The sequence below is a fragment of the Rhamphochromis longiceps genome, linkage group LG3 (genome assembly GCF_057381845.1).
Source record: "Rhamphochromis longiceps isolate RC_006_pf linkage group LG3, R_longiceps_female_GT1.1, whole genome shotgun sequence".
NCBI classification, from domain to species: domain Eukaryota; kingdom Metazoa; phylum Chordata; class Actinopteri; order Cichliformes; family Cichlidae; genus Rhamphochromis; species Rhamphochromis longiceps.
In genome coordinates this window covers 51,361,808-51,388,691 of record NC_140559.1, presented here as the reverse complement: position 1 = coordinate 51,388,691, position 26,884 = coordinate 51,361,808, and the positions used below count along the sequence as shown (strand labels likewise).

Below are 26,884 nucleotides of genomic sequence, written 5' to 3'. Positions count from 1 at the left end.
AAAGATATGTACAGCAGATTAACAATAGCGGAAATTCATGTGCTTAGGAAAAATATCCGGCAAGGACCTGACAAATTTGTTGGGGCTGTTATCCCAGTTGAAAAGTAGCATCAGATTTTGACCCATTAGGCAATATCACCTGGAAAGCATTTGATTAGAAATATCGTAATTTTTCAGCATAGCATCGATCCTAAACACACTGCCACTGCAGTAGAAGCATACCTCAATTGGAAAAACACAAAGTGGAAAGTGTAAGTCATGGATTGGCCTCCCCATAGCCTGGACCTCAGCCTTATTGAAGCAGTGTTGGATCATCTTGACAGAGAAAAGATTAAAAGGCAGCCAACACCCAAAAAATTGCTTTAAAATGTCCTTTAAGAAAGAGAACTATTCCTTATTCCTTATTCTTAAAGAAATAATGTGTAAGCTTTCCTTAGAGTTCAGGTTGTGTTGGAAAAATAAAGGTTGTCTCTAGAGATAATGCTCATGAGAGTTGTATAAATTTTGTTTTTGCCTTACGGAAAAATGTGTATTCTCTAACCAGTTCCAAATGGAGTTTGACTCGTGGTATCCTTTAAATTTATAGAAATGATTATTTTGAAATACTGATTTCATAGTGTCAGTTCTCTGTCTCTAAAAGTATTGCAGAATATGTGTTTGCTTTCAGTATATGTTGTGTGCCACTGTTGTTTTGACATGTGCTGTATGCCTTAAGCTAAACTTCTCAGGATGGTGATGAAAGGTGACTTCAGCGTTGTGCATATCTGCGCCCTTAGCTATGATGGTTTGTGGGTCAAAGATGGGCCACTTTACTGTAACACTGCTGTTAACTTTCATCTGTTTTCTTATAGTGAATCTACTTAATGTGGTCCTGAATTAAGTGACTTTATGTGACGGAGTCAACTCAAGCCTGTGTACAGTTTGATTGCAAAATGCTGGGTCACTTAGTATGTGCACTGGGGCCAAAGGAGGCCACCCAGTGCTTGATTAATTTTCCACCCCATCTAAATGCTTGTCACCCACACATCCAGTAAATCCTTAATGGGCAGACTGTACAGACACAGTTCGAGGTCGCAGTAGAAATAGTAGGTCTGTCTTTAGCCTCACAAGCTTGGATCGTCATGCCACTGCAAGATAGATAAGTGCTGCTCTTAACTTTGGCTATTTTTTACTGCAAAAACAGCAGATACGTGTGTAGTAGAGTTGGATTGGCATGCTGATGGTGTCCCACCACAGCAATCATTTGTCCAACAGCCCAGTAAGCCAAGCCAATCAATGCTGGCATCCTAACCACACTATAAAAAAGTAACTATTTAAAGAACCTAATCTGGCTGAACACGGACCAAAAAGGGTCTTTTGTCATCTGGAGGCCATCATCCTGACTGCCTCCTCTGGATCACCTTGCCTGGCTAACCCAGGCCTATTGCTATCACATTATCCTGTGACCTCTCACATTGTTTCAGCTGATGAACTGAAAGGCTGCTTTTGAAAATATTGGCTCAGGCAGATCCGATTACCCGACACTTTGCGCATGATGGTTTTATGAAAGACACGGCATTTCTGGATGAATGTGGTGAAGTCACGTTAAAGAAATTAAATGGTTAATGTCCTTGTACAGTGTACTGCATCATGCTATTCCACTAAACACAACAGCAGAGATCGTGAAATGAGAGATAAGTAACAGAAGGCTGTCAACAATCAAGCACAATAAAAAGTGTCACAGCAGAATTGAGATACTCGACCAGACCCTGCAGACTGGAGTCAAAGTCAGAATCTGCATTCGACCGTACTATTAGATTCCTGCTATCATCAGTGTCAGATGAGCCGGTGTGTATCGATGCAGTTGTTGCTACTGCTGAGATGGAAGGTGCGACCTCTGATGCATTACCAAGCTATAAATAGCGTCACGGAGGCAAGATCTTCCATCAGGACGTGCTTCAAAAGATCGGTTACAAAGCATGTTCTGTGCAGAGAGCAGACTGCTTTCCTCCCCGTGGATTTGGACATTCGGGCACCAGTGCTGCACATGCCGATGACGCTCTGCGCCTTCAGTATATTCACACATGAAAACCAGTTGTTGCATGGCTGCTTGCTGTGCTGCTTTTCTTCCCACACCGCACTGCGAGAACTCTTTGCCTCGTATTACGCATCCGTGGGATTATCTACCGTCATGACGGGCTGCACACTCCTTTTTAGCAAAGTCCAGATGGACACTGCTGAGCATAAATTATAAACTACATCTGTTTCATATTGCTATTTTAGGCTCGAAAGGATAATAAAAGTGAGTTGCCAGGCTAATTTCTGGGAAATCCTCTTGAAATGCGCATTTTAATTAGAGCGTGTTTTGTGCAAAAACGCAGGAAACATTAACCCCACTTTCCAGTGTACAGCGAGATTCTAGAGGATTGGGCGTCTCATCTCTGTCCTTCGGCTGCACGGTGGTGTACTTCTTTGAAAGTAGTGAGATTTATGGTTTTATCCTTTAAAAGCAAAGTTGTAGAAAGGACCTTGCTTTTGAGCAAAATGAAAAAGAGGCGCCGACGGAGTCAATAATCTTTCTGTGTGTTCATTTCAGGCCCAAGGTTAGAGATGCTCATATAATGGTTAGTAGAAAAACCCTACAACTAATACCTGAGCATTGTTTAGCATGATGACTCATCAATCTTTTCATATCCTTTTATTTATTTTTTTTAAAGAAAGGTTAGTTTTCTGTGTTTTTTCCATCCGTTCGTGCCATTTTACAGTAATATGGACACATCTTTGTGAGCACATACAGTATAGAAATAGATGCAGAGAGAGAGAGAGACAAGTGCGCAGCAAGCAACAACGGAGCCAGAGTCCAATAATTTAAAAATAGAAAGCCTGCAACTTTGATCTCACCATGACGATGAGGAGTCCAAGTTTTATCATCCGTTCCAGCTGTGGCTCATTGTCTGAGGAGGGAGGAAGGGCTGAGCGCTACTGTCGAGCCAGTAATTAGTTTTCCTGTTTTGGAGGTTTTACCTTGTTGTTGGCCTGTTAGACAAGTCAATAGAGGTGGGAAGAAAACAAAGGTTCAAAAGAGAGTAATGGAGTGATCAAAACATACAGTGTCAACTTTTACAGGCTTGAGTGGAGGGCTGTTTAGTTTCTTCAAGCTGTCTTGGCTGTGTCGTACTTCCCTGCTAGAGCTCGGCTTTTGTTCACATTCAATTCATTTGCATTCAGTGATTATAATTGTACTAGCTGAAGTTTTTATTAACACCACAGGTTTCTATGACTCCTTTTTTATGTCGCTCTGAATAATCAATTGTGGGTTCCCCCTTCTTTCTTATCAGAGTGGACAGTGGCTCTTTGCTGCCTCCCCAGTGCCGGTAATGATTTGAAGGTGACCTCGTCTCGCAGTATTTTGTCTGTGCAGTATTCAAATGCATAAACTGGTGTGCTTAGAGCAATTTAAAAAAAACCCAAAACAAAACATTGAAGCTTATCATTTTTACCATCCGTGGAGCTGTTACGATTTGGGCCGTTTCCAGGATCTTCACAAAGCAAAAAGAAATGTGCACATGGCCCTTGATACCAAACACTTCCAAGTTAATTTATGCACATAAATCTCCTTTAGGACTACCTTATCTCACCCTGTGATGCGTACATCAATTCAGCTTTAACCTAAAGAGACCACTTATGTAATTAAACTGCAATTTTCTCCCTACACTCCGACGCAGCCAGTTACATGAGACTCCGTTTGTTCCCATATAGCGCATAAAATTAGTTGATTAATCCATTAGCTGACTCACAGAAAACTAATCTGGCCATTTTGATAATGAGGAGCAGGTGGAGAGTTTGTCTGGGGCACTGAAAATTCACATTTATTAGAACGTTGGTGAGTATGCGAGAAATCTGTAAACAATGCAGTGCTTGCTGCGGCCAGTTGCCACTGCACCTGTCACTTTCATTTGTCTCGTTCATCACTCTGACTTCACTCATGCGGTAAAGCCCGAGATCTCAGGTTTTGAATCTCCGCAAGTCAATTTAAAGACTCGTTATGTGTTATGTCTCTGTGCTTTGTGCAGCACCATGGACAGCACCGTCTCTTCTGCATACTTGAATATTAGTGACTGGAGTGATGGACTTTGTCTTTTATTATTTTAGACTCCAAAATCCCTCTTGTTAAAGTCCACTGGTGTTAGCTTTACCATCAAGAGCAACCCAAGTGCGATCTGCTTAAAGGGTGAGGTTACCAGACTCACATGCTTTAAGGGTTTAAGTGAGTAAAAACATCTCCTTTTATTCATTTTTGAAAGAAATGGCATAACATTACAGTGGTTTCCCTCACTGATGGCTTTTTGAATAGGTTCCTTTAAAATTTCAATATTTTACCCCTTTTGAACAAGTTTATATGAAGCTCACATGGCCCCAAAAGGTGTCTTTCAAATTTCAAAGTGCCACCACAGACTTTTTATTCCACCAAGCTTTTATGCTCCTGGGGTTTTTTCTATTAGCTTTGATCCAGACTGGCTTTTTCAGTGTCTGTAGAGTTAAATCCTGCTGAGCAGATGAACCAGTATAGCTGCTGTTTGGATGTGAAAAAGTGCTTGAGCGAAGATAAATTGTTGCTTTTAGCCAACTCTCTGAGTAAATGTACATGAAATGACAGCACAGCTGTTGGCTTTAGCTCAGATTTATCGTGATTTTGTCAGGTGGCATTGCATTTAAAAACAAACCATAATTTTTAGAAGAGCATTGGCTATGGAAATTGCCTACAACTGCGATTTAAGTTTCATGAGGTGTTTTCACTATTTAATCCTTGGTTTGTTGTCGGATTGCAGTGGCATACAGGGGAGGAGGCTTTCCTTTAGTTGTTGGGATGTTGCCATCAAAAAAATGGGTTAAAAGGGACAACTGAATAGTGTTGTGTCTGCTCTTGCAGCTGACAACAGGACGTGTTGCATGCTTTGGTTGTAGCTGAGACCCTTTACAGATGGACTTTAAACGAGAAGCAGCTCTGGCAAACGCTTTTTGACGTAGCGGGCGGTGAGAGGTGGAAAATAATAATAAGTTTCCCCTTTCGATGTGTAATTGGTGGGGCACTAGAGCAATAGAGGTTTTAGACAACCTTATATTTTCTCTTCCTTTTAAATCTCCAAGCTTAAAATAAAAATGCTAAAATGAATTTTCAGAACATGGGACCTTTGATTCAGCGGTGGAGAATTGGCAGAGACACAAAGTGTCTGATTGTTGAATGCTGCTTTATTTAATGGCCAACACAGAGGAGTGTAACATGAGGCTGTTTGTCTTTAAAGCTTAATGAGTTTGTATTCTGATGTGACCTAGACAGTCTGAACAGCTCTGGCTCCAGCCTTAAAGCTGTCTTTATTGGAGGCCACTTCTTTGCGCATTTGTTTGTAGACCTTGGGGTAATTTTAGCTCTGTGGGCTAGCAGGTATCGGATCATCACATATGATATGAACTGTTCTGAGTTCATACTGTAGGGTTTGTGCTCTAAAACTCACTATCACACAATGATGGGGTTCTTTCTGAATCTTGCTGTGGTGACTCAAGGTCATAAAAGTCGAGGGATTTCCACATTTAGTACTGCAGGATTCTGATAGAGGTAAAACAGTTCTTGAAAATGTCGTGTGTGTGTGTGTGTGTGTGTGTGTGTGTGTGGTTTTTTTTTTTCCCCAAGGGAGAACCTGAAGGTGAACCGTTGAAGCTTGCAAGAAATTCAAAGCCTTTATTGATCAAGGGCTATTTTTAAAGTGGGGTCGATTAAATAATGTAACTGCACTGTAAAAGCATCATGTGAAGGGCATCCAGATGCCTGCCTCAGGGGTGTATGAAATGACTGACACACACGCCCCCAGCGAGAAGGAAATGGCACATATGGTGGGAGGTGGCCGAAGACTGGCGAGACTTACGCACTCGGCTCCTTCCTTATGGAGATTTTTGACCCTCAGCATCAGGACCGCTAAGCTGCAGCAGCTGAACATTACATCCGCTCTGAGTTGTGGTTCATGTAATACCCGTAATTTGTGAAATCCAGACTGATGATGTCTGCGCCACACACAGCGCTCCCGTATAGATCTCACAGCTGCGCACAGACCTGACATCGCACGGATAACCGCAGAGACAGTTTAAAACTAAATCTAAGAGAGTAAACTCTTAAAATTGAAGTGATTGCAATCAGACAGTCTCTAATGAGCTAATTAGAAAATGCTCTGGGGCTCCGTGAATCCGCTGAAAGGTTCTCCTCCGCTGTTCTTATTTAAGAGGTTTGACACTTGGTATGTCCATCACTCACAGACAGATGGTGCATGTGGCTGCCCTTCAACCCAAGTCCATTTTAACTCAAGCCTTACCAAGGTGACCTGAAAGGGGCTCTTATCAGCATATTACCCTGTCTGCACTAAATGTCAGCTGGCCAAATGGACTGACCTGGAGGAAGCTTCCTCCGCATACTTCTGCCTCCACCTCCTCTACAAAGCCCCGCTGTGTGTGTTTGTGTGTGTGTGCATGCACTTTGCGTCAGATGGGAGGTAACTGTCTGCTGACAATTCAACAAAACAGATCAATAGTCAAGATTGTTTGGATGAGGTGCGATCAAATAAAAGTTGGAGCCTTAATGGAAAAAGATGACGTGAAATCCTGACAACGGTGACTGCAATGCGAATGCAAAATTAAGCACACCTCAGCTAATGAAGAAATCTGTTATTAATTTCCAAGTGTCCCATAAGACTAAAACTAACTAACGAAATTCCATGGATAGGGTACACCAGTCTTTTGCAGGGCTAACACAGAGAGATACAGAGAACCGCTCACACCTACAGCCCGTTTAGAATTTCCACTTAACCTCTGGACTGTGGGAGGAAGCCGGAGTACTCGGAGAGAGCCCACACAGGGAGAACATGCAAATTCTACACAGAAAGACTCCCTCCGGCCGGGCTTCTAACCCGGGACCTTCTTGCTGTGAGGTGCCTGCACCACATATTTGTACTGCTAAAAAGAAATGTGTGTCTTCCTCTGTGGGTTAAAGCAACCATTAAAAAGCATCAGTAATTCCCAGCAATGCATTACTTGGCATGCTCAGCATAAACAGCGTCGCTGTAGTTTGTTTAAGTCAACCCACAAACTCTGTCAGTTTAAGTCAGAGTGCCAAATGTGCAGTAATCCACTGCTTAAAATAGTCTGCAACAAATCCATCTTTATGTCTGTTCGAATAATATTTGCTAAAAAAAAAGACACTGCCCAACTGTTTGAGGAAATGAGACATTAAAAAAAAAGACTTTTTTTTTTTTTTTTTGAAGAGTAGGAAGAGATGGACTTGGCATGAAGTGCCACAGATGGGCTGAGGAAATTGGAAAGAGCTCAGTTATGGACTCTTTGTTGGTTTTTGACCTTCTAAAGAGGAATTTAAAAAGGAATAATACAAGATTCATCAGAAAACACAGATGATTATGTGCTGGATTAAATTAAAAACATGTAAGCTTCGAGGTGTCATTCACATCAGCACAGAAACCTGCTGTTCACACAGCCTGTCCCACAGTGTAAAGGCCTCATTGCTTGAGCATTGATGCAACCTCTGGTCACAAGAAAAGACAATGTGAATTCCCTGACTGGTTGGGCGGTGGTTCCTTTAGGTTGTTTGTTGTTGAGTAAAACTACTCCACAAATAACCTCCTTATGATTATTTAGGTCACTAGCAGTCTCCAGTTTGCATGGAGGATGCCAACTTGTCTGCAAACACTTGCTAACTGCTAGTTAAGTAGTAGTGAAACTTGAAAAGGCAGTCAAAATATGCATGCAAACGACAAGCATCTGAGGTCTCTTCTCTTTTTAAAAAATGTTTCCCTTAAGAGCAATGGTTGCCAGATGGTTGTAGGCTAGACTCAAGGCCCGTGAGACTGTGGGGCTGTCACCATGATTATTACACATCCAAGATGGCAGACAAGTTGATGTCCGGTGGTTAGCGATCATCTTTCTGCAAAGCTAGCTACCATGCAGGTTAGATTTGTTAACTGTCAAAACTATCCCACAATACAGAGCAAGCATGTTTATTTACTCATTCAACTAAAATCTTTGTAATGTTTAAGGTTTTTTTTCTACTGCTACTTGCTCCTTCCCAAAGTTGGAAGCTTGTTTTTTGTGTATGACAACAGCAGAGCAAGGCATGTTATCTGTATAGCTTAGGTTGCCTGCCCTGACTAGCATTGCAGGTTGCGCTCGATGTGTTTTTAGTGATGTGCTCTCGAGCAGCTCAACACGGTTGTTTAGCTGCTCGAGATCAACAAAATTTGGACAAGTATCCAAGTTTTTTCCTGGTTGTCCCTGTTGTGAACCACAGCTCCCTGTAAAATAAAGTCATTCGACACCACAGACTGACTGAAAAAGGATTCAACTTTATTCAATTGTGGCTGCGAGTCATCCAGGAAGTGCAACTTAAAATTTTTTTTTATAAAATTAAAAAAAGAAAATCTGGAGCAGAGTGCATCAGTCTTAAAAACAAAGAACCTGCATCAGTTTTCTTCTCCATCTGCAGATCAAAACCTGCTCTGATCTGATGGGAACGACAAACCGCAGACTTGATCAGTCTTGCAGGAGGTCCACCTCTCGCATTTATTCAGTTAAAACATTACATCGGACTCTCACAGTCAGTGTTTAATCTCGTGAATAAGTCATGTTTTGGATCATTATTATTCCAATATTGTTACACAAAAAAGTGGCTTTAGAACAAGCATATATAATATTAGGAGAATGACAAAAAGTACTTGTGTCTGATCAAACCTAGCTTTGGGTGATTACATTCGCTTGCTGTAATGACACAGCGTTTTTGTTTCTTTTGTTTTTTTTGTTACTCTGTTTGTCTCCCAAAAGTCTCAGTCTGATTGGTTCATGAGAAGGGGGGATAAGAGGAGGCAATTTTGGCTTAGTCCTGGTGAGCATTGCCTTGTGGGAAATCAGTGTCGTGGCAGCTCCTGTAATTAGTTCTGCTTGTTAGAAAAATGAAGGGGTTACTAATTAGCAAGTGGATGGCTTCTTGACTTGTTGTGCATCTTTTCTCTCCATTCCTTGAAGATCATCATTATCGTCTCCCAGCAAAATGGGGGAGAGAGAGAGAAAAGGAGGGAGGGAGGGAGATGCTGCTCAGTCGTGCTGCTCAACAGTTTAGCTCTAACACGATGAGTCTAGATGGACAAATCTCAAAGGGTGTTCTGTCATGCTCTGACAGACAGGCTGCCTTCTAAGTACTTGCAGGCAATCGCCGGGAGCTGTGCAAGATTTCACTTTTTAAGTTCACTCAGCAAGCTGGGCGGTCTAGACAGACTTACATATGCTTTATTTTTAGCATGTCCATCTCTGCTTTGACTGCTAAACTAAGATTTACTGTAGTATCACTTTTAGCTCGTGACAGCAATCAAAATGTAAAAGGCCTGTTTGGGCCGAGTCCTTAAACCGCACCATGTTTGTGGTGTTAATGCCTTTTGGAAGATTTTTATGTCAGTTATCGATCATACAACAAGACTTATTCAGTCAAGTGTGCTAACAGAGCATTTAAGTCTATTCTCAGGTCATGAGTAAAATTCTAGTATTGTTCCAATTTATTTAATACAATTTTATTTATATAGCTCCAAAAACCAACAAATGTCGCTTCAACACGCTTCCTAGTGTAGACCCTACAATAATATAGAGGAAACCCCAACAATCACATGACCTGCCATGAGCAAGCACTTGGCAATAGTAGAAAGGATAAACTCCTTTTTAACAGGAAGAAACCTCTAGTAGACCTATCAGGGTGGGGCAGCCAACTGCTACGACTGATTGGAGGTGAGGGGAGGGAGACGGGACAAAAGACAGGGAGCCGGGGATTAATAATAACCAACGATTCCATGCAGAGCAGTAAACACATAGTGAGTGAAAAAAGGTAGAGAAGAAACACTGCAGGCCTATTGGAGCGCAACTAAGGGAGGATTCGGGGTGACCTGATCCAGTCCTGACTACATGCTTTGTTAAAAAGGAAGGAAAGAATAAGAGGCCTGAGAGCTGAAAGCTCTGCCTCCTATTCTACTTTTAAATATCCAAGAAACCACAAGTAAATGAGCAGTCTGAGAGTGAAGTGCTCTAGAGTGATATGGTTCTAGGAGGACTTTAAGATAAGATGGGGCTTGATTATTCAAGACTGTGTGTGTGAGGAGAAGGATTTTAAATTCAGTTCTGGATTTAACAGGATTTATACATCACACTATTTAGAAGGTATCAGTGTATGTGTGATGCTCCCATACAGTCTATAGATAATCGAGCCATCTGTTTTCTTCAGTTTTTCCAGTTCAGGGTCACGGTGGGGGTGGAGCCTATCCCAGCTGCCATAGGGTGAGAGGCGGGAACACCTGTCACTAGGCTAACACAGACAGACAGACGGCCATTCACACTCACATTCACACCTACAACCAATTTAGAATCAGCAGTTTACCTAACATGCATGCGTTTGGAGGGTGGATAATCTTCAGTACCAATTGTAATACTTTGGGTTTTTATGGCAGATTACCTCCTAAACCATTCAATAAAAATATTTAAGGAAACGTTAGACAGAGTCAGAGATTTTCCAATTTCTAACCGAACTATTTATAGATATGAGAGCTATTATTTTCCATAGATCTTGACTTTAACATTTGTATCTTAAACCATGGCTAAAGGAAGAAGTTTTTAAAACTCTCTCAGTTTCTCATGTGAAATTTTGCTAAGACTATAACTGTATTTTAGCCACTGGAATACAATAATATCTGAGGAAATTAAGTGGAGATGATACGGACAGTGGCTCTTAAGAATTGAAAAATTTTATGTCTCTACTGTTATCGCACTTTGTAATATATGTAGAGTGTAATAATGAGGATAGAGATATAAAGAATCATCTGCAGCTGTGATGGATTTAATCAAACTCGATCGCTGGAAAACTCGATACTGTATAAAAAGCTATTATTATTCTCCTGTGTAATTTGGCTTGGGTGTCAAAGCATAAAGGAAATGCAAATTAAATTCCTCCAGAAATAGACCACTTTTGTGCTCTCTGATTGCATATGAGAAAACCTATAATCCACCACTAATATTGGAAATTCAGGAGTTCCAGCTCTGCCTGCAACATCTGCTCAGGTTCCTCTGAAAGTCCGTTCTTCATGGTTAAAAGTGGAGGTATTTTTTGCAGGATGTCACACCCTTCATCGATAATTCTGCACAAAGCAGTGTTACATGCATACGGCGGCGGAGGGACATTTATCTCCCTTTGCTGATCCGCTTCCAAGAATGATCCTGATGTGACATTACGTAAGAGCTGGAAAGCAGAGCCGGGGGTATTAGGGAACACAAAAACTCCAGAGAACATACTAATCTCCCTATGTGATTATTAGTCATAATATTTAACGCTGGCTTAATGAGCGACCCATGGCATAATCTCTATCTGGCACCTTCACCTGCTCTCTCCTAACCCTCCTAACTTGAATTTGAGGGAGTTAAATAGAATAATTATGCTAGACGGTGCAGTGAATTACCCTGAAGATGGGGCGGAGGGAGTTATAGTCGAATAGCTTTGTGGAAAATCTCAGGATTAGTTCAACTTCTGCTTAATTTTTGGGGCGAAATGTTTAATTTCAGCTCTCCCGTTTCTGCAATTGTTCAGTTGCCGCACAGCAGCAAAACTAATATATGGTAAATTATGAGCTGTTAAACAGAAACAGCGGGATACAGTGGGACGTGGTGGGTAATGACGTTCACAGGGACTGCAGTGGGGATTTTTCTTATAAATAGAGCACGCTAACAAGTCCAGCATTTTTTTTTGTTTTTTTTTTAATGTTCAGTTTAATTAGTTTAAAAGTTTCTGTATTATTATCAAAATGAAAGTGACTCAATTTATTGCTCTTTTTTTCATAAAAACAAGAAATCTGTTAACATCCCACCCCTGCTTCGTGTACAGTTAGCAGATTTAAAAAAAAAAAAAAAAGTTTAATTGAATGCAGCGTCATTTAGAAAATTAATCAGCGTGTTGACAAGTTTGCAGGCCCTGTCTCGAAATTTGTGCGTTTACCCCGCTTTTTAAAAAAAAAAAAAAAAAAAAAACCTCACAAGATCAAACTGAACTGGCGTCTGATTTTCATTGTACATCTTGCACCTTATCAATGCACACCAGTGCCGCCTCTTTCTACACACTGCTGTTTGAAACCGTGTAGGCAGCGAAACAAAGCCTCGGTGTTCTAAGATCTGAACAAAAGCTTTGTGTTTGTTCTCTTGCAGTTAGAAACAGAGGCCTTAAGCGACTGTTATATCGCACACATTTTTGGAGATGAAGTGAGCACAGTTCTGTCAGGCAGTTGGTGAAAGGCTTTTGTTTCAAAAATAAACTGTGTTACAGTACTCTGCTGTACATGCCAAAAAGGCCTGCTGAGAACGATAGCAGGAAAATCGAGCGATTGTTAAAAAGGCTCGAGTCTCTTTGGCACGAAAGTTTTTCACATTAAAACTGGCAGAACACACTTATTTGATTACTTGGTGAGAGTTAGATGAGCTGATCAGTGCGACTCTCTTAAGAGTCTCAGAAGTTATTGTAACTAACAGTGAAGTGTTCCAATGTTTTTCTTGTGTTTATATTTGTAAGTTTCCTTTAATTGTGGAACTTTGATTTGTAATTGGTGGTAGCGGAAGTAACGTGCAGCACGGACTGAGTTTGTGGTGACACTAGAGCAGAGAAGCATGGCGCTCTGTGAGTTCAGCTGCATCGTCCTACTGCTTTAAACTGGACTTAAGTTTTAAAGAACACATAAGTTAAGTTAAATTAAACCCAATTGTGGACTCACCGTTGAGAGGAGTAGCGGCTCGCGCGAAGAACGGACTTTCTCCCGTTTGGCTACAGCAGGCAATGAGGTGTGTTCAGGGTGCCTCTGTTAATTTCAGTTTCAATGAAAGTGCCATAAAAGGGCATTTATGTGTCTATACCTTTATTGTTTGGATTTACTGTGATAAGAGTTATTGTAAACATGTTGCTTATTGCAATCGTTTTCTTTGGGTAGTTCTCACGATGATGATGATGATGACGACGCTGAGTGATCTTGTCGCCGAACATTGAATAAATCATCTGTAAACAAGAACTTGTCCGCGTGGTGGCTAACGGGAGCTACAGTTATAAATACGAAGCTTCGGCTGGAGGCTCGTTAGCCCAACTTCTCACATTAAAGCAGCTGCCACAGAGATTGTATAAAGAAAGATGCCACATGTTAATAAGATGCTAGTGAGTCCTTTTAAATTACAGGACAGCTTGCTATTTCTGTCTAATCCTCAGTAAAGGGCTCAAACAACTTTAAAGATAGCTTGCATAACAACTGGAAAACTTTGAAACTGGTACATTATTTGGAAACCATTATCAGCTCTGATTTCCAGTCTACAGGCAATAGATAATCACTTAACTTGATCCTTACCTTTACCTATACAAGTAAACCCATGTCTCAACATTTTAATAGTTTTTTATGGCTATAGTCTAAGTATGTGCATGCAATATATGTCTTCGTTTTAATTTTGATGTCTTATTTCTGAACAATCATGGCGACGAAATAACTGAGGCAAAGTTATTCGTTTTTTTTCTTTTGCCATGAGTGAGTGAGTGAGTGTGTGTGTGTCTAGGTCCGTCAAACCGTATATAAGAGGTCTGTCTGCACCAAAAATACCTCTCGTCTGGACCACAGAATGTATATAAAAGATGGGCATAGCTTCTGGGTAAGAAGCCAATGCAGAAATGCCATAAATTGACATTTTTTCTAATGTTTGAGTACGAAAGAGGTCTGGTTGTGTATCTATACGTTCCTCATTTCATTTGACTGTGGCGACAGTAAAAACGGTCCTGGTGAGTTTACAGCCTAGATTGTTAAATTTGTAGTATCGTAAAAAAAAAAATTAGTCATAAAGGAGGGTGATGCATGTGTTCCACAAATCGCTAACCTACGAGTTGGCTCTTTGGTCAGATCTGCTCCTTGTTTGACAAAACGCAACGACCCGTACAGCAAAAACAGTCAGCCTGTGGCTTCACAACAGGCCTGCGGATGACATCATGGTTGCTATGTCCATTTTTTATCTACTTAAGTGCTGATTGGGCAGCACTGTGTACTCCACCACCTCCATCTTTGTTGTCGTTTTATTTTACATTTATTTGTTTAAGAAATTGCTTTTAAAGTTCAATACATGCGAGTAACCGCATTTAATAATCTCAGTATTAAACAACCATTTTGCCATAGCAAGCCACCTTAACTCTTCGCCTATACTTTCACATAGCAACAAGAAGCACCTTAAATTCTGATGCGAGTTGACAGCCTTGACTTAAATGACTCAAATCGAAATGACATATTTGAGTGTATTTCAAGGAAATTTAAGTCGACACGTTCTAATCCTGCTCAGCTTGTGACTGACACAGTAGGCAGGCACAGCAGTGGGGAGGAATCTGTCCCTCAAGTCTTGTCCACTTGCATCACAGTCAGTCGTCACCGTCACTGTTACTGTGCCGTAATGTCTTTCTCTACTGTCTCGTCGTCTTGTCTCTGTGGCTGTGTGAGGCTTGCTTCACATCTGTGTCTTGTTTTCTCTTCCTCTTCCCCCCCTTTTATACTTCCTCTTCTCTTTGTGTTGGATGAGAAGGCAAGTCCTGGGGCGCCAGAGGATGACGGCAAGTTGTCGGTAGGTCCTGTCTGATTGACACTTCCCCGTCTTCTTCTGTGTTTGTCCCTGTTTCTGTGTAGATGTATTAGAGCAACTTCTGTTTCTCCCGCCATACTGTGAAGAAGACATGTACACTGTTATCTCTAACCCTCAGCCTCCCTCTGTGCCGAGAGTAGCTCCGTCTGTTTCCCAAAGCACTTCCTTTGCAACAGTTGCATTTCTGTGCAGCATGTAAAAGGCAATCGAGGAGGAAGCCTGGATTCTGAAAAAACACTTTTAATGCTTACGCAGTTCCAGCAGGTACAAGAGCTTCCATCCCGAATGCAGAGCAAGCAGATAAAACAGCAGACGGACATTCTCTGGTGTCGTACCGAGAATCTACAACTTTCTAACCCTCACACGAGTCGTGCCGTTCCGCTTGTCTCCCTTGCCTCCCGCTCACACCCATGGGAGGCTGTGAATTAGCACCTGACACCTCCTTTGCCTACGCATCACCTCTGATGAGCCAAAGGTGGACACATTCGCAGCAAGCAGCTGTCACCTGCAACGGTGCCTAATTTCCCACAATTCTCAAGTTCCACCTCGGCTGCTGGAGCGACCTTGGCGAGGGTTGTTTTTTTTGGGGGGGTTTTCTTCCGCAAAAGGAACTAAAAAAAATGCCACACTAAGTGTAAATGCCTGTGACAAGCCCACGAAGCTTATATTTTTAAGAAGCTGTAGCACTTTATGATTTTTTTTAAACTCGGTTGCAGGTTCTGCTTAGGGTTTTTTTTTATGTAAAATAGGATTAGGGAATCATATTCCAACTGGAAGCTTAATTGAAGGTGGTAGCACATCATATGCTCATGGACAAACATTGCAGTGACACGAATCCTTCTTTCTGTAATTAAAATGCTGTGGATTTCACAACAGTTAAAGCACCAAGTCCCTAGAATGATCTTCCCTCTAATGTAAAAATGAAAAAGCCTACAAAACAGCGTGGTTTTCCCACATTTAGCTCAATACTCTTGGATTAGAAATGGCTTTAGAGGAGTGCTCGCATTAAGGACATTTACTGGATACTGAAAGATTCCCATCCCCAGCAGTAGCAGAATATTTGACTGACGCTTGTCTCCCCTCACAGGCGCGTCCTCGCCTTCAAAGGGGAGGTAGTTCTGCCTCGCTGCACAACAGCTTGATGCGGAACAGCATTTTCCAGCTGATGATCCACACGTTGGACCCTTTAAGTGAAGGTAAACTGCACACAAAAAGAAGTTTTTAACACAAAAGACATACATGCACAGATATTCTTTTTTTAACTGTCCAACATTGTGTATTTCCAGATTGACCGAGCCTGGATCTTGTCTTCATTCTTGTCTTTAACTCTTAGAATTGTATTTTGAGATGTCAGAAGTGGATTAACTAAAAACATGTAATTCCTTCCACAGGAAGAGTGCTGTTGAGCTCACATTTTCTTAACCAATGAATAACATAAGTGTTATGATGAAAATGTTGGCTTTTATCTATTCACAAGCTCCCCGCGTACTTCTTTAAACACAGAAGCTCCACTGTTAACATTGAAAAGTACTTGTACAGTGTTGTTTGTATATTTAAAAAACAAACAAAAAAAAAAACGGTCCATGTAAGACAAAGTGCACTTGGGGCTGAGGTGAAACACCGTTCTCCTTTAATCCAAGTCCATTAGCTTAGCTAAGAAAAACGTTTAAAAAAGGCGTCAGCGTCAGTGCTCGGCACAGGGGATGAATATGTTAATATGCCGGGTGAGGCGCGGTGTCATTCTCAACCCATCCTGAACGTGATGAAGGGAAAATGTTTATGAAAAGCAAACAGGGAGCAGGGGTTTGAGGAGGGTGACGAATCCTAATCCTTAAAAATGAATATTAATGTTAAATGCTGAATCCATCTTACTAGCCGATGTCATTTTTCCTCATCTTTTTCTTCCACCTTTTTGGTTTTCATGAAAGTTTACATTCAGTTTGGTTTGTTTGGCTGAAAAAAAGCATCACTGTCAATACACAGTAAAATATCTCATAGGTCCTACAGCAATGTGTGTTAGCACAAAAACAGAATAAATATTTTCCTTCTGGATTGATAGGACTGCATTAGCAATTGGCTGCTCTGTAGTCCAGAGGCATTTCAGCTTTCTCTGAAATGACTTTACTTTGCTTGAAAGCCAAGCTTGGAATGAGTCAGCTCAGGAAAGATTAATAAGCCTTAAAGTGCCCATTAACATGCATCAAATTGCTGTCGTACACTGAACCCAAGGCGTCCTGTCTCTGAGTGTATTCATCATCCCATCGTAGTGATTAATGGTAAATCACAGCCTGAGTGCAAGTCTGTAAGACCACTGTTGTGTATGCATGCATGTATATATGTACATGTTACACATAATCCACCCAGTTGGGTCCTCTTAGTGTCTTTTTCAAGGCATCTAATAGTAGTATTTACTAAGTTAAGCTAAGTTATGCGTGCAAGATATGAACTGAATTCTTTGTTTTCTCTTTGTTTTAACTGATTTATTTATTTGTGTCCAAAATAAGTTCCCATTTGCCAAAAAAAAAAGTTTTTAAAATGGTCAAACCTACTTTAGTATGAAAGCAGCCGAGATGGCAGGACATACCAAATTTGATTGATGAGGTCTTCTGGCAAATTAACGGCTGGAAATTAATTCTCTGAAACAACAGCTACAGTGTGACATGACACAATCAATGAATTCATTATTGTCAAGAACAAAAGCAACACGTTGGGCTTCCGATGATTTGCATGTATTATTTTGAAATTTCCATGTAGCACATCGGAAAGTTTTCCTCGTACTCCAATGGACATGTACCCGTGATAAGTACAGACTTAAGTACATCTGAAAAAGCACTTATCAGAGGCCTCATTTCCTTGGAACGCTTAACAACTTCATTGGCTGCAGGACTGCGAAGGCCCAATCAAGACAGACCCTATTGGGAGATGAGCAAATATGTTCTATAAACATTTACTGGCATCATTAATGCAAAGGAGCGTTTACTGGGTGAGCTTACGGCATAGAGAAGACGAACAGGTGCATCCATTTTAGTTGGAGGCTTGTGCTGTGTGTCCTTGTGTGCTCTTAGGCATTAAGTGTAGCTCAGCAGGGACGTGGGGAGGTGGCAGGGCTCCTTCCATACATTTTTCATTCGCATTTCTCAAAATAAGTTGTTCAGGCTTCAGTGCTGAAAGGTTCTTGTGCCAGTACTGAGAGCTGGTTAGCTTTTGGTTATTAGAGTTTTAGTGATTTAGAGTTTGTTAGATGTGTGTGTCCGTGTGTGTGTGTGGTCCTTGTATTGCAAACATTGTGGGGACTGAAGTGTTTTTACACATTATGGGGACAAAAAGCAAATAACAGCAACGATATGATATAAATCATATTTTCAAGGGAAGACAAGTTTAATTTGAGGATATTAGGTTAGAGCTTTCTTTCTTCTGCTCTGTTTTGTCTGTAGTGACCACAAAAAGTAGTTTGAATATAATCTATCTGTGTTGTTTCTTCAGCGTATGCCTTCATTGCAAAGTGCATTTTATATCTAAACATGTAAAACCTAAGATTTTAAATCTATGTGTGGCAATGTATATGTTTCTGTCATATCATGGGGATATGATTATTTACTTTGTTGCCCAGAGTTAGATGAGAATAACTGCACTCATATTTATTTGTTATTAACAGGACATAGCTACACATAGGATAACAGTAACAGTGTTTTTTTTAGCTATGCTACATGAGCTACATGCTACATGAGCTACATGCTACATGAGCTAAGCTAGCATCTCCTTCCTTCTGTCCCTTTTAATGCTAGTAGTACCTACTTTCTCATCTAACTCTCTGCAAAGACGTCCAAAACAAGTTTTGAGTTAATTTAATGCCATGAATGAAGAGCTAATGACATTTAATTTAACACAACCCTTTCTCATCTTGGAAATACCTATCAATGATTAAATGTTCGCTATTGGACTAAATATCACCTGGATTTATCTTGTCTCTGTTTCTGTCTTCTTATTTCTCTTTCGTTTACTGTCCCTTCAGAATTTGCTGACTCTGGTGAGTTACTCCTCTAATTTCTGTATCTCCCCCTGCTCCAAAACAATATGTTTGTTCTCATTCCAACAGCCTGGAGGCAACTCTTGTGCCCAGTGTGTCCCTTATGTATACATTTCCTAAGCGCCGATGTGCTGTATGTCAATTCTGTACCGTACCATCCCTGCAGACTCTCTTCTTCAGATATCTCATTCTCTCCTGTGGGTGCTTTTTCCCTGGAAACCCTCTGTTACCATTTCTACATTGTTTTCCCCATCGTCCCTAATCCTCTCTCTCCTCTTATGAACTCCTTTGTGATTTTTAGCTTTATAAGTGCTGTTTTTTGTGAGACACGTTGAGGCCCAAAATAAGTGCTTTGGGTGTTCCTGTCAACATTGTATGTCACTCTAGGTCTGTGAGGCTAAGCAGATATTTAAGCAGACAGAATTTGCTGTGGGAAAGAGACAGAGTAAATGTGTCAGCCTTTTGCTTAGGTCATGAAACGGCCTATCTGGAAGACGGCGAAATGCTGTCAGTTGATTTCTCAGCCCTTTTTATATCCCCGTGGTCAGAATTCTGGTTAAGCTATATGGAGCAATTAACCAGTGGACTGAAAGTGTTTCTTTGTGCAGCCTTTTACAATAAGCTGTGGACAAAAAACTATCAGCATTTAAATTTAGCTTAAAAAAACAGCAGCTTTCTTGATGTTGTTGAGGTGAATCTCCTACAGTTTAATAATAGACCTTAGAAGGTGCATGTTTTTCATTGCAGGGAACATTGTATTAGTCTGGTACACTTAGTTCTGGGCACAAGGACCAGCATCTTTTTTTTTTTTCCCATCAGTGTGGAGCTACAAACAATATCACTTAGGAGTGGCATCAAATATTGAACTACTCAGAGAGAATGGGTGGGAGAAGGGAAGAGTGGCTCTAACTCTACTGTCTGAACCCTCAGCAGACTGCTGAAACAAGTTTCCCAAAACAGTACTCAGAATTCAGGCTGCGTGCTTCAGTAAAATGTATCACTCTCAGATCTGAACTGTGGTACTGAGTCTGTGCTTTTCCATAGCTGCAGTTGACCTCAGTAATCTTTGTTAGGTTTTTTTCCTGAGGTAGACGGGAAGTTTTGCATAGGCTGAGCAAATAACAGACAAACTCACTAAATTTGGGTCAACTAAAAAAACAATCATTTCAGCACACAGCCTGTTTTTTCAGTAACCTAGCGAGACCAAAGGGGTTGTTTTCTTTAAAGTTTTAGACGTTGGTATAGAAGAAAATTACCAAAGGGCAACAATTTAGGTCCACGTGTGTGTTTGTACCGAATTACAGAAAACACCCCTTAAATTACACGAGGGTCTGAATTTTCAGTGCAGTTATTATTAAAACAGCCATTTAGCATGAGGGTTAATCCATTCTTCCAGCAAGCATTTCCAGTTTTCCCCACATAGCTGCTTTGCCTGCCAGCAGTACTGTCTGTGCCGTGACCCAGACCATCGATTACATGGTTCAATAATGCACTCACTGTCACTGACCTACCACCCCTTGGGCAACGGAAATATATTTTCCACGTATGCAGATATAGTCTATTGACATTTTGGGTTAGATCTTTTTTTGTATCAACTTAACAATGTTCATAAAACATAAAAGAAAGCTGAAATATAAGATGACATGTTAACATATTTACTGTAGAATATAATCAGAAGAGATATTGTTTCATATCCTGCAGGAATGTGAACTCATTTTACATTGTGGGCCACATGCAGCCCACTTAGACCTTACGCCGGCTAGACGAGTGAAACCTCCTTTCTGTCAGTGTAAAGAAGTTTAACTACACATTGAATCCCTGAGATAGCGTCATGTAAAAAACAGAAGTGCAATTTCAACAGCACATCTCACTTTTTCGACATAATAGAGAAATGCTGCTGGAGTAAATGGATGAAATAAATTTATAAAATTACAGAAAATAATTCTCTTAGCTAAGTTTTTGTTAATTTTTCTTTCTTTTTTTTTACTGTGGACCCACTGTAAAAATAATATATTTCTATAGTTATAGTGAAAAAAGTTTCCTGTCATTTGAATTTTTAGCTATTAATCAGGTACTTTGGTATTGTATGAAAAGCTTTGGGAGGAAAATCTGCGCTCTTCTTCATATTTTCCAGTAGGCCAGTTTGGAGTCTTTGGCGGGCCGATTATGGCCGCCAAGCCTTATGTTTGACACCCCTGATAGATAGTTTGACTTGATTTCTTGCTGTTGCCGTAGGAGCCATAGACATAAAGTTAATGTAATTTAGTTTAGCATAAAAACTGTAACCAAGTAGTTACCGGCCTCTGTTCAAACGTAATCAAATACTACGCATATGTCACACCCCCTCCCATGCCCTCTGATCCACCCCGCACTGGGTGGGTGAAAGAATCAATGCTAAAAGCCTTTTTGCTTTTGCACAGGCTGTGAATTTCCCTGACACTCCAACCCCCAGCAGACGGCGCGGACTTGCACGCACACTCTCACGCATGGCTCACCAGAGGTTTAGAGGTCACACCACAAGGACAAGAGGTCCCTTGGTAAAAAACAACAACAACAACAAGCCTCGCTCTCTCTATGGAGTTACAGCGGGTGGACCGTGCAGGCAGTGATTGTGTCTGGGGATAATTGCCCTCAGGGCAGCTTTGTAGAGACTGGACGTAGAGTGGTAGTGTACTTCAAACCAAAAATAATATAACGATATGGGATTGAGACGCTTGTCAAGTAGCACCGCATATGAGCAAGGCATTTTGCAATGAAATGTGATTTCATCTCATTAGATTGTGTTTTCATGGCTGCCAAGTCTCACATTTGGCATGAGATTTTCACCATAATCCTCTCACACACTAGCAGAGTGGTCGCCCACTGTCGGATATTAGTGTGAACGATGTAGGCATGTGGGTGGGAACATATAAAGTGCTTATTGTACTGATGCCTACTACATGGCATACTTGCAAAGTTAGGGTTAACCAAAAGGTTTATATTAACTTATTTGGGAACTAGCCTCTGTTAACAGGCAGACCTGGTCAAAAATATCAACTTAGTACCGTCAGCTGAATCAGATAAAGAGGTCAGATAAAGGTCAGACAAAAACACAGCAGCACAATAAGTGAGGCATAAAAGGACAAAGTGATTTAAAACGTTTAAATTATTTGTAAATGACATGTGGTTTAATGGTAGTGTTTCAAAGGAAGTTTTTCGTCTTGTTCCAAGCCCATTGTTTGCACTGTATAAAAAATAGTGTTTGAAACAGCTTCTTGGTTCTTCGTCAACGAGATTAGCCACCGTGATGATTCAGTCTAACGGCTGTTTGAAACAGGAGAGTGGATTTTACATCAGCAAACAGAAAGATTTCCAAGAATAGCTTTAATGAAAAGGTACATGTTATTCTACTTTGTTGCCAGTGAGGTCCTTCCAATGATGACGTTTGGTTAAACTTGCTGTAGTTAGTAGAACATGCCATGTTCTCTTTAGTTGAAAATAGTTGCTCACGCTCTTTTCGAGGTAGTTTTTTGTGATGGTTCAGGATTCAAGCTGTTTCATGTGCTCCCAGTCTTTATGTAATCCCAGACTGGCTCCATGATGTGAACATCAGACCTTGTGGTGGCCATGTGCTGTAGGGCTCTTTATTTTTGTTGGTGCTGAGAATAGTTTTTTGCAACTGTATGTTTGGGGGTGATATCAGTATAGTATGTAGAATGAATTTGGAACCAGACCAATTTGTTTTGCATGGTGGATAAAAATGTAAAGATCTAGAATATTTCCTCTTATGAGCAATCAAAAGCAAATACTGTGAATGGCTTTATTTAACATTTTACCACCTGACATACAGGTTAAAACACCAGTTGAAATACATGGGTAGAGGAAACGAGGAAGGGGAATTTAAAAGTCTGGTTGTGAGATTTCGTGAAGATGTAAAAGTATATAGGAAGATCGGTGCATTGCTAAAAATAAGTAGAAGCACAGCAGCAGTAATCAAGGGATATAGAGGGAGCCTTAGTACCACTAATCAGAGTCTCAATGGCTTTCTTTCTAAAAAAAACTTGAACAGTCTAGCTCTGAAGATCAAGGCAATTGCTTCATATTTGTCAAAGGAATTCTGAGTTTGCTGGAAATCAGAGTTTCTGTCAAAGCTTACACGATCAGAAGGCAACTGCTGATTAACAATACTTACTTTTTGGCAGAAAACTATCCGGTTGTTCAGTCTGACGTCACTAGCCGTGTCTGGGTCTAAACTCCGCTGCAGGTCCATATATCAAACGATCACTATGGCATTACTGAGAGTTGAAAAACTGTCTAAAGTCTTTCATCTTTAATAAAATGATCAGCGTTCTGCTCTACCAGGTGTAAAAATTGAGTTTAACATCCAGGCATCCATGAAAATGGAATTTATGACATTTAACGGAGTTAGAAGTTAGCAGGAAGTTAGCTCGCTAGCTTCTATCTAAATACAATATAGCATGTCCTGACTGCGGGGTTTTGGAAACAAATTAAAACGTACAGCTCTGTTATCACTTCCAAGACAGAAAACTAAACAGCAGTGACGTTTGCAGGGTTACTGAAGTTTGGCTAGCTGGTATATAATGATGTGCTACGTGACCGCTAGCGACACAGCTATGTTAGCATAATATAAACAAGCTAACTTTTTTTCCACTCGATAAAAGTTACCGTGAGTGTTGTCGGTGGTCAGGAACAAATGTAATCGCATGGCAGGATGCTGTAAAAGGACCAAACTTCAGCCAGGAGAACAACTGAGATAATCCATCCACAATACGAGGTTAGTCATTCATATACTGCTGCATGGGCTGGGCTGTAGTTACATCCTAAGGTTTTAAAAACTGAGCTTAAATAAATGATTAGTGGTAATAAAAGCCGAGGGAGGTCAACAGGGATCACCGACTGTTTTAGGAGCTTTTTGAGAAGAAAATACATAACATTAAACATGTTAACAGCACAAAAGCCATATTAAACGCAGACTACTTTAGACCCGGAAGTAGGATTCGTCGCGTCATCACTGAACAACCGGATGAGATCGAACTTTGATAAATATCCTTAAAAGAAGAAGCCTGTTGAATATCGGGAAGACATGCTCCAGTAAGATGAAAGCAAGATAAATGAGTTCAGCTTAGATGGATTTCGGCACGCTTGGGGGGCTAGGACCACTAACGGTGAATGCGTGCTCCCAGTAGTGAAGCATGGAGGTGAGCCTGTGATGATACTTGGCTGTATGAGTGCAAAAGGTGATAAGGAATGACATTTATCAATGCCACCATGAATGTCTGTGGATATGCCAGATTACCTCATAGGATGACTCTCATATTCTTGAAGCCAGGCAGAAGAGGAAAGCATGCCTGGCTTCATTATCAAAAGTTTCTAAAGAAGAACGGAGACTAAGGACAAGTTGGTCTTGCTTGGTGTTAATTGGTTGGTGTTGCTTTTTCTGAATTTGCATGTGGCGCAGAAAGACAAACCCCCATGCAGAGAGAGCTTCTGGAAAATAGTGGCTCATGAATTAAAAAGATATGAATCTTAAAGTCAGTCGGGATAAGCTTCAGTGGCCCCGTGTCCCTGAATTGGACAAGCAGTTAAGAAAGTGGCTAAATGGATGGATGGATTCCATAAATCTCAGTAATGTGTGCTGACTTCTGGACCTGTATTGTTAATTCTGGTCAGAAGGGAATATAACCACTGTCTGGAGTTAAGTTAGTTTATCTAGTTAATGTAACATAAACTTACTATTCTATTTAAAGCGAATCATCGCTTTTTTTGGCCATTTATTGTTGAAACAGCGTGGGAGGCAGAAGTCTGCGGTCCGGTGTCCTCTGCTCAGCTGCTTCACGTTCAGCTGTTGCTGCAGGTTTGAATTCCCAGCTAATTCATCATGCCGATGTGCTGACTGTCTATTTACTGTAGCATGGAAGAACTGCAGCAGTAAGGGAATCAAATTAATTGTTCGGGTTTCATTGTGGGAATAAAATGCCGAATCATCAAGCCCCTGAATAAGCTTGTGCGCAGAGGAGAGGAGGACTCATCATTTTGTTGCATGTTGACCCAGTATATTCTCTTCCGACTGTCCTCTTCTGTTTGTTTTCAATATATCTTTTTATGAACCTCTGATCATTTTTTTTAATGGTGGTATACTGATTGCCCCTTCCCCCTCCCTTTACCGTTGGCAGGCTCTTTATCAGACTGAGTTGCTGAAAGACTCTTGATGTTTTGTATTTGCAGTTGAGTCCTTGCTTTGTCTTTGCACTTATGCAGTGATGACTTGGGGAGATTTTGTCTCTCTGTATGTGACTTCTTGTGCTTCTTGTGTGACTCTGTACAGAATGTGATGTGAGTAGAACCAGCAGATCTGTCTTGTTCTGTCATGTTCACTCTTTTCCTTTTCTCTGTGTGTTTGTTGCCTTACCCTTGTCTTTTGCTGTGATGTTGTAGAGCTTGGGACTTATGGGAAACTAAAATATTATCACTCAATGACTGAGGAAGGTAAGCCTGAAAGTTTTCATTACTTGATTCTTTGAGACAGCTTCTATCATCCCTCTTGTTTTTATACTCCCCCATCTTCATCACGAAGCAACACATCCAGCCCCATTATTATTTATTTATTTTTTTGCCTGTGATACACAGTTTGCATAATTTTGCTTTAAGTTGATAATCTCGCTGAGATTTCACTGGCATAAGTGCAAATCATAGTAGCCATGCCATTTTTTTTTTTTTTTTATTGTACTTTTTGTTCCCATTTTTGGTTTTTGGCATATTTTTATATTTTTTCCCCTACGAATATGTACATACATATTGTGTGTTACTGTGTGTAGTGTTATTATGACATTTTATTTATTAGGTATTTTCTGAAAATTTCTAAATTTGCTTCTTTTGTTTGACGTTGTGTAAATTAAGACATGCATAATGCAGGCTGGTTTAACTACAAACGCACACTTACACGGCCAATATTGCATTCAGAAAACACACAAGGTCTTTTTAATGTTTTCTCGTCTTTGCTTGTTTTTCCCTGTTACCCATCTGCGTCTCTGAGCAATACAGCACATCATCCATTCCCCAGCACTTACTTCGAGGTTACACTTGCACCAGAAGCAACGTTTCTGAATTTGGCAAACTGGAGTGACTAATCCACCCAGTGGTTGTGTAACAGGCAGAAATGACAACGTTTTTTAACCCACACTTCACAAACTGGTCTTTTTGTTGTTAAATATTTTTTAAGTTAAAGAATTTAACTAAACATTAACTGTGTTTTTTTTTTAAATTATTTTTTTTAATTCCTTTAAGATGGCAATACATACATTTCCCATACATAGCAATCACATATTTATAATTTGGGTGGAGTGTTATTTTTGATATTTGTGCTTTTATGCTAAAACAAAGTGACAGAAAAACACATTTTTAAAATTTGCGTAAAAAAAAAATCAAAAAATGTAACCATATTAAGTAAAAGCTCTGTTTCCAAATAACAATAAATAAGGTGGAAATGGCAAAAAATTGTTATAAACTGCATTTGGTAGATTTACTTTTAAAAGCAATTTATTAGTTTTGAATATCACTGTCATTAAAGGGTAATGTGTTGCGTTACAATGTTAGCTGCTGAGAAAATTCATGTTTTATTTTATCTTACCAGATTTAACTTTATAGTAATCTCTAGTAAGCTGGTTATGTTGTCCAGTTTAACCTCTGAGTATACTAACTTTACCTCATGGTGAGTTCATGGTGACAACAAGCTTGTTAATTTTCCTCATCACAGCTAACTAAAATCTTTCCGCTTCAGAGCTGTAGCACTTGCATATTCCTCCTCCTCAACATCGCCTCGCCACCTTTGTAACTAGTTGAGCTTAGACCTCAATCACTCAGGCCTAGAGACCTTTCAACAACCTTGTGGCATCCACTAGTTGCAAGGGGAAATTATGTATTTCCTGTGAAATTGATTCACAAAACCACATTGGAGCAGGTCTAGAGATCTTAATTGAAACTCTGTAAACCACCAGTCACTAGAAAAAAGTGTGTATTCCACAACCAGCGGGTGTGAAACTGATTGCAAAGAGATTTGCTATGCTACACCAAAAACGTCTTTGTGATTGCTTTGGTTGCTAGTAGGTTTCCAGGGTGAGAAGAAGTTTCCATGGAAGACGCCAAACTGCCTGCAGATAC

The 26,884-nt window shown here is 40.4% G+C and overlaps 1 protein-coding gene across 3 annotated transcripts in view; it reads left to right on the top strand.

The window, feature by feature from the left end:
* Positions 1-26,884, top strand: part of LOC146675158 (sodium/potassium/calcium exchanger 2-like) — a 51,156-nt gene that overhangs the window by 6,266 nt on the left and 18,006 nt on the right. For 2 of the 3 annotated variants that reach the window (XM_085400256.1, XM_085400258.1), the window contains exons 3-4: positions 14,644-14,682; positions 15,788-15,896. In XM_085400256.1, coding sequence (XP_085256382.1) covers positions 14,644-14,682; positions 15,788-15,896 — 148 coding nt within the window. The remainder of the gene's footprint in view (positions 1-14,643; positions 14,683-15,787; positions 15,897-26,884) is intronic. The other variant, XM_085400257.1, reaches the window with a different exon arrangement.